Source organism: Telopea speciosissima, chromosome 2 (assembly GCF_018873765.1).
Source record: "Telopea speciosissima isolate NSW1024214 ecotype Mountain lineage chromosome 2, Tspe_v1, whole genome shotgun sequence".
Lineage (NCBI taxonomy): Eukaryota > Viridiplantae > Streptophyta > Magnoliopsida > Proteales > Proteaceae > Telopea > Telopea speciosissima.
Window position 1 is genome coordinate 76,916,333 of NC_057917.1, and position 9,047 is coordinate 76,925,379.

Sequence of the window (9,047 nt, forward strand, 5' to 3'; positions counted from 1 at the left end):
CGAACTAAATAAAATTTCAGTTTCTAATATAAAATCAATCAAGTTCAGTTCGATTTGATTTTAAAAATTAGTTTTGGTTTCAAATTGACACCCTTAGAAATAGTCGACATTAAGATGTTTCGTTTTTTTTACCGGATAAGAAGAAATCTTGGCTGATCCTTCTGGTAGACCAAGAAAACCCTACGCCCAAGTAAGACCCCACAACCCGCAAGGACTTGGAAAACTCAAGGCCCATGAGAGCTATGGGACTTTTTGAGGCTAGCCCCAAGGGGTGGAGAAGAGTCAAGCTCTCTAGACTTCTACGGGAAAATTTAATTATCACCACCTTATTAAACTTTTCACTACTTGCCATGTGGTATATATTGTTGAACCATATTAGAAAGGAAAATATTTTGCTCAATTTCTTTTGGTTGAAAATTTTCCCATTCAATAAATGAATAAAAGAGACAGGTAAATGAAATGCTAAATTGTCCAATTTGGTTGGGCGGCTCACAGAGAAGACCCGTATGATTTGGGTTGGAAAAACAAAACAACAAAAAAAAAAAAGAAAAGAAAAAAGCTAGTGAAACAACTTGGGATTGATATATAAATGGAGGGTCAGGTCATGTTCATGCAAGCTAAGTGACCCTTACTTAGTTTTCTTGATTTTGGTGGTGAGTGAGATAAGAAGTTCATAATGGATTGCAGTAGCAGCAGCATTAATATTCAACTTCGTCGTCTGCTGCTTTTTATATTCTTATTGTCGAGGTTCAGTTCATGCAATCCTATTATTAATGGAGATCCCATTCCCAACGAGCGTTGCAAAGAGGTGGAGAGGAAGGCACTTCTCAAGTTCAAAGAAGGTATCAATCAAGACCATGCTGGACGGCTCTCTTCTTGGACGACTGGCGAAGAAGAAGATTGTTGCAGATGGAGAGGGGTCGGTTGCAGTAACAGAACTGGACATGTGGTCCACCTCAACCTCCGCAACCCAATTCAACTTCCACAATATGATGATGATGACGAGGTTATGGAAGCGTTCATGAGGTCATGCTTGAGCGGTGAGATAAACCCTTCTTTGCTAAACTTGAAAGATTTGAAATACATGGATTTGAGCTCGAATAATTTTGGGTTCATTCATATCCCAAACTTCCTTGGTTCATTCCAGAAGTTGAGGTACCTCAATCTCTCCCATTCATTCTTTGCTGGCACAGTTCCTCCTCAACTTGGAAACCTATCTACCTTGCATCACCTAGATCTTTCTTCTTTAGAAAATGACTTCTATTCCTTTAGTGAGAGTGAGAATCCTTATGGGTTGTTGCGTGTAGACAACTTGGACTGGATCTCCCGTCTCTCTTCTTTGGAGTCCCTCAATATGGGAGTCGTCAACCTTAGCAACACGGCAGATCATTGGTTACAAGCTTTTAATAAGCTTTCTTTGCTTCGGGAATTAAAGTTGCCTTCTTGTGAACTCGGAAGACTTCCTTCTTCTCAGCCCCTTCCATCATCAATTGCTAATTTTACATCCCTTTCGGTGCTTGATCTATCTTGGAACAACTTTAATAATTCCTTTCTACCACATTTGTTGTTAAATATGAGCAACCTTGAAGATCTTGATCTTAGCGGAAATCAACTCATCCTTAACTTCTCTTATTCCAACATTGTTAGTAGTATTCATAGTGGAGGTGGTGGAGATGCATCTTATAGCAGGACAGCTGGAAGCGTCCTCCAGGTAGGAAGTCTATGGAAGTTGCGTAGGCTGGATCTGTCATACAACAACGGTGGTGGGGGTGATGTGGGTGCACTTGTAGATGGTTTGTCTGGATTCAGTAACAAGAGCCTGGAGATTTTAGTTTTGAGTTATACTGAGCTAAGTGGGCATTTGCCTATATCAATTGGACGCTTCTTGTCCTTGAAACAATTGGATCTCTCTGAGAATCAAATAAGTGGGCACATTCCTGATGAAAGCTTCGGACAACTCTCAAATTTGGTCTCTTTATCTCTCTCTGATAATCAAATGAGTGGGCCCATTCCTGAAAGGTTCGGACAACTCTCAAATTTGATCTCTTTGGATCTCTCTGGAAATCAAATAAGTGGGCCCATTCCTGAAAGCTTCGGACAACTCTCAAATTTGGTTTCTTTATATCTCTCCTATAATCAAATAAGTGGGCCCATTCCTGAAAGCTTCGGACAACTCTCAAATTTGGTCTCTTTATATCTCTCCTATAATCAAATAAGTGGGCCCATTCCTCATGAAAGCGTAGGACAACTTTCAGAGTTGGTCTCGTTGGATATATCGGGGAATTATTGGGAGGGTTCAATTTCAGAACATATTTTTACAAAACTAACAAATCTGAAAGAATTATTAATATCTTCATTTTCTAGAACCAACAAGTTAGTTTTTTATGTGAGACAAGAATGGGTTCCTCCATTTAAACTTCATTCTTTGGAACTGTTCGACTTTCAAATGGCAGACCCTAATAAGTTTCCACAATGGCTTAGAACTCAAAATCTACTTACCTCTTTAACCCTCAGGAATGTTAGTATTTCAGATACCATACCAGAATGGCTTTGGAAGTCATTCTCCTTGGTGCACTTGGATCTCTCTAGAAACAGACTACGTGGTACCGTGCCAAGCGTTAGAAAGGAGGTGTCGGTGGACTTGAGCTCCAATTGCTTAGAAGGTCCTCTCCCTCTATGGTCTGCTAATTTGGACTCCCTATCCCTTCGAGACAATTTATTTTCAGGGCCAATTTCTTCCAATTTTGGGCAAACAATGCCAATTTTGTCTCAGTTAGATCTTTCAAACAATCATTTATCTGGAGGATTGTCTTCTATCAATTGGAAGGGTTTGCAAAGATTGGAAATTCTTGATCTATCGAACAACAACTTATCTGGTAAAATTCCAAGTTCGATAGGTTTCCATCTGCCATCCCTTGAAAGATTGATATTCAGCAACAACAATTTTTATGGGGAGCTTCCATCGTCTCTGAGATATTGCACATCTTTGGTTAGTCTTGACCTTAGCAATAATAACTTCTCCGGAATCTTACCAACATGGATTGGAGAGAACCTACTTCATCTGGCGATGCTAAATCTGCAAGCAAACTCATTCACTGGAAAAATTCCTCAACAGCTATGTCGTCTTAAATATCTTGGCATCTTGGTTCTAGCTCAAAACCAATTTTCAGGATTCATTCCAACATGTTTTGGCAATTTGAGTGGTTTTATTGATGGAGAGAGATATGGGTATCAATAAGATATGGGTACCGTGCATATAATGAAACCATGAGTATTGTTGCAAAAGGAAGAGAACTTCCATACCATGGTTGGATTCTTTTTATGGTAATGGTTGTGGACCTTTCAAGCAATAATTTATCAGGAAACATACCAACAGGGATAACAAAGCTTTCAGGAATAGTTCTTCTGAATTTGTCGATAAATCATCTAACAGGGAAAATCCCAAGGAATATTGGGGACATGAAATCATTAGAAAGCCTTGATCTCTCAGGGAACCAACTTTCTGGGGAGATTCCACAAACCATGTCATCCTTATATTTCTTGAGTCACTTGAATCTCTCCAATAACAACTTGTCAGGGAGAATTCCTTCTGGGTACCAACTTCAAACGCTCAATGAATCATCCAATTACTTTGGTAACCCACAACTTTGTGGTCCACCGCTTTCAAACAAGTGCCCCGGGGATGAAACACCCCAAATTGGGGGGGTTTCTAATGGCAACGATGAAGAAGAAGAAAAGATATGTTTCTACAGTGGCATGGCATTGGGTTTCATCGTGGGATTTTGGGGAGTTTGTGGCAGCTTCATTGTCAAGAAATCTTGGAGGCGTGCGTATTTCTGTTTCTTGGAAAATATTCTGGACAGATTGTTTGTGATCGTTGTCGTGAATCTTCGCCGCTTCCACAGCCGGTTTCATTGATCGATCATGAATAACTTGCAGATACTTATTGCTTTATCTAAATCTTTCGATCCTTTATGGAGAGGTAAGTCCGCATTCTCTCTATTATGTTTTTTACAGCTAGTTCAGTCAATATCTGTGCAGCAGCGAGACCGGCTGACAGATGCTTGTTCTTTTCTTTTCTTCTATGTGATTGTATAATGGTTTTTTATGTTGGACTTAAAATTTTTAAAAAAAATTAGTATTGAAGGATTTGAATCTTAGAAGTAGAAGATTATTGTACTATTCAGGATTTGGATGGATCCTCTACGCCATCATGTTGCACACAACTCCCAGGTCGCCACCTCAGCATAGATGCCCATCCAATGGTTGGACATCGAGCTAAACTCAAATTGGAACTCGATGCCCAACCATTGGATGGGCATCTATGCTGAGGTGGTGACTGGGGAGTTACACGCAACATAATGGCCACAGAGGATCCGAATGCTTCTCTTTTCTTCTATGAAGGTGGGGCCTACAGTGGGGAAAACAAAATCTCTCACCCTCCCTCCACCCCACCCCCAATGAGGGCTGCTTGGTTTTTTTATTTTTATATATGGTTTTATGAAAGAAGAAAAATTCCTTACAAATGAAAGCGCTCATTGAGAGAGGGAGAGAGAGAGAACTATGACGAAAGCTCATGTTGCAATCTGGTATCCATGCTGAAAATTTTTTTATGGACCGATTTAATTGAACCATTTATGTTTAGATTATACTTTTAATTTTTATATTGGACCAACTTATTGGACTAGATCCGGCATTGCACATTGAGCTAAAAAATAAAAGGGAAACAATTTTTTGTCTGGGAGTGTGGCCTATGCCAATACTCCCATGAGTCTATCTCTCTCCTCCCCAAAACAAGGGGACAGAGGTGTCTTCTCATATGGGGAGGAGAGAGATAGACTCATAGGAGTGTTGTCGTAGGCCACACTCCGGGACAGCGAACTTTCTTCCAAAATAAAAATATCAATGTAAGTGACTTTCTTTGAGCACGCCACTTGAAGGATCTTTTTTCCGTTAACAAAAATAAATTAAGGTCCATATTAGACACGCGCTTAACAAAGTAAGCTCAATACCCATGGATTCAAAATAGGCTTTTTCGGTCAAATGTGCGAATCTAGTCCAATAACTTGGTTAAAGGTAAAACTAGGTATAATTTAGTTGGGGATTCTTGTTCCAGCATAGACGAATAAAAAATAAACGGGCATGTAGAAGAAGAAAAAATTCTTAAAATAGAACTAGTAAAGATAATAATATAAACTTTAATGAGTCACGATCATGGCATTTTGGGTTATAATTTAATGTGACCAAATTAATGTGTATTTTTATTTCTATCTTCTTTTTTTTTTTTGTCTATCCTATCCAGTTGTTGATCAAATGGGACTTTAACTAGGAAAATTATCGTCTCTATATATCTGCCCCTCTATTTCCTCCATTTCATCTAATAGGGGGATCCAAATTATAAGAGATTTCTAACCAAAAAGGAAGGGGGCAATGGAGGGGGAGGGGGAGGCTTGGGGAATGCCTTATGGCACAAATGTGAAATAGGAGAGTCGAATCCATGGTGTAAAAATCCTCTCTAGCGCACCAGTTGTTGAGGTTTTGGTGTCTTGAATTCTGATGATGGATTGTTGTGTGGAGCCTCCGTGGGTTATATGGGTATTTTGGCAAATTTCCTGTATAAGGTTTTCGCTATAAATCTATAGCGAGAGTTCTTTCCCAGTATTGAAAAATCTGAGAGAGATGTGAAGAACGAGCGACTATAACCTTATGCTCCATTGATAGTGAAACAGATCTCATCTCACTGTGGACGTAGGCAACCTTGCCGAACCACGTAAATCTTTGTGCGCATTGTGTGATTGTGTTTGCGATTTCCATTATTCTCTGCATCGTGTTAGGTTTCACACCAGTAAGTGTAGTGAGGATTGAATGGCTGGAGCTGTCTTTGGGGCATGTGTCAACGTACTAGTGAGTGCAGTGAGGATCAAACGGCTGGAACTGTCTTTGGAGCATGTGCCGGACAGCTCCAACCGTCCGATCCTCACTACACGCACTGGTGCGTTGGAGAGGATCTAGACCTCTTGGGGATGATGCACTCAACTGGCATGTCACTGACAAAGTGTATGTTTATTTCTAAGGAGTATAAATCGAGGTTCTATTTTGTTTCCCGATGGCTTAGTGTTAATTATGAAACTATAAATTATGAATTGCTACTATGTGAAATAGGACAGTGAACAAGTGCCTAGTGCACTTGGTAGCATGTGGTGTGTGAAAGTATATTGATATTAGGAGGTCTTGGGTTCAAGTTTCCTGATTTATATCTCCTCTTCCCTCATAGTACAAGATAAAGTAGGACGGACAAAAAAAAGAAAGGAGGATAAATTCTCCATTCATAGAGCCTTCTTGATGCTCTAGCAAAAGAGAGTGGTAGACTCATTTCGGTTTCAACACTCACCGACATAAATTTTGGATCCAATTTTTTTTGCAATATTAAAAAAGGATAGGGTTCCTTGAAAGTAGCATGGCCCCTATGCCAGTGTGTGGCCAATAGGAACATGCGTGGAAGCATCGCCCCCACGTTGGATGCCTAAGTGTGCTCCCATTGGCCCCCGCACTAGCCCACGTGACCAAGTAGGGTTCTCTCTTCCATAAACAATTCTAGTAAGAGCAAAAGGTGAGAAAACATGTGGCCCCAAACTTATCCGTGGAGCTGATCCTCCTAATTAGAGAGACAAGTCTACGAATGGTCAAATAGAGGGCTTCGATTTCTATTGGGCTAAAATTGATTTTGGGGTGAGAATGGGTGAATCCGAAATCAAATCAATAAGGGAAGAATAGGACATTTGAGAAGGTATGGCAGGACTAGTTGAGTCAGTTTGGTTTTTCATATTTTGTCATATTTAACTTAGTTTCGATTTATGACTATGGACCATGAGAAAGGCAAAATTGGTTTTGTTAGCAACTATATGTATGCAAGCATGAAGGGTGCGTAATTAATTTAAAACAAAAAATAGGGAGAAAGAACAGTGCCGAGCTGCGTAGCATACACTAGTGCCTTCTTGTGTATATCTCTCTCTCCTCCCTCCTATGAAATGACATATATGCCCGACCGCCCCTACTATGGGAGGAGAGGAGAGAGAGAGGAGGCGCTAGCATGCACTATGCAACCGGATATAGATTTCAATCCCATGAAAATTATACTTTCCTAATAATTACAATATAATCCACTTAAAATTCTTAGATTTGGAATATTTATTTTCTTTTTCTTTTTTTTTTTGTACGAATATTATTTTCTTTTTCAAAGTAAAGTAAAAAAAATAAAATTTAATAAATAGATTTAGAATTATTTGGAGTTAATTGCATAAACATGTTACTTAATTATTATAAAAGTTTTAATTTTAATTTTAATTTAGTTTCAGTTTCCTTCTCTTTTTATTTCCCTTACAACTAAACGGAACCATCAGGTGTGATCTCTCCATATTCTTCGATCCTTTTCGTTTTCTTCTTGTTACTTCTTTCTTTTACTAATGAAAACCTTATTTCCTTACCACTTTCCACTAGTCTTCTTTAAGATATACTGTGTCTACACTGCTTAGTTTCCATTCAAACTTGTTAGATAAGCTTCTGAATCCATTGTTTATTGATTTCTGATTCTAAATCTGATATTAGTCTCTCTTTTTTTTTTTGGTTGAATGATATTAGTCTTCCACAAGATGTTCACTCTCAGGCCCAACTGTAGGTACCTTTATCAGCTGTTGTAACTGGAGCGTTGCTGGGCGTATTGTGCGGCGCAACAGCGGCCATGTGCGCACAGTGGGGCCCGCTGTGCACACATGGTCGCTGCTACACCGCATGATGCACACAGCAGCGCTCTAGTTACAACAGTGGATAAAAATTCTAACTGTAGTCCCTTGGGAAAACTATTAGGTCCTTAATCTCCAAACCGACACCAAATAGCTGTCAGTCCGGTTTACTATCGGTCTCTTATCGGCTGTTATTGGTCCCTTATCTGTTATCATATATAAAAATTAATATAATTAATATATACTTAAATTAGCACCTTAAATTGAATTCTTATGATTTATGTACATCATATATCTAGATTTTCATAGTTATAATTAATTATAACCTAATGATCAAATATAAATAAATAGAACAATTTATTTTAATCGATTTTTTTATCCGGGTAAAAAGTAAATTAGGGTTTTCTTTCCTGTCACTACCCCTAGTGAAGTATAATGTTTTACTATTTGCCACATACAATACATGGGTTAATCCATGTGATAGAGGACCATACAAGCATCTCATTAGTACAATTTAAATTTAAAATGAATAGAAATGGCTAATAGATGTCATTTTGTATTCTATATTCATCTCCCTTTAATGGTATTTTGGTAATTTTCAGAATTTGTGTAACTTTCTTTACTTATCTTGGACTAAAGATGTGTTTGGTATTGTTTTTATCGTCCAAGAATGCGAAATCAACCTACCAAACGTAGCCTAAGATTTGGTCATTGAGATATAATGAAATCTTATATCACATTGACTAACCCATGTACAACATTATACTTCACTAGGCAATAGGCATAGTGAGGTCGGTCGATCGAGCAAGATCAAAACTGACTAATATTAAAGATGTTTTTATAAAATCGCAATCATACTAAAAAATTAAGAAATTTCGGGACAATTCGATTTTAATTTTTTCGATTGGATCTTTCTTTTGGGATATACTCTGTTTGGTTCCTTCCTAATAATATCATTTTATGTGCAACTGTACAAATTGGATTGGCTTCCTTTCACCACTGGTTACAATTTGTTCCAAGATTCGTTTAAGCAAGATAAAGTTTTCTCCACCCTCCATCTTCCACGTAGATCAATATTGGCCGCTACGCAAATTGTAAAAATCCCCTTAATATTGTTTGAAACCACAGGAATACCCTTCCTCTAATAAGAGAAAACCTAACACTTTGTGATATTTGACCCAGACTAATTCCGTAATTTACAATACATGCATGAGGACTCGTTTGGCTCTTAGCTCTTCTGCAAAACTTCCCTCCCCTGTTCTGTACATATATGTTCAGGTAAACTTGGAAATAAGCTAAAAAGGCTAC

At 38.4% G+C, this 9,047-nt stretch overlaps 1 protein-coding gene across 1 annotated transcript; it reads left to right on the forward strand.

Annotated features, from left to right (window-relative positions):
- Window positions 1–676: 676 nt before the first annotated feature.
- On the forward strand, window positions 677–3,238 carry LOC122651139 (receptor-like protein EIX2). Its single transcript, XM_043844461.1, has one exon. It carries the CDS (start codon window positions 677–679, stop codon window positions 3,236–3,238), a length of 2,562 nt encoding a protein of 853 aa, XP_043700396.1.
- Window positions 3,239–9,047: the final 5,809 nt, after the last annotated feature.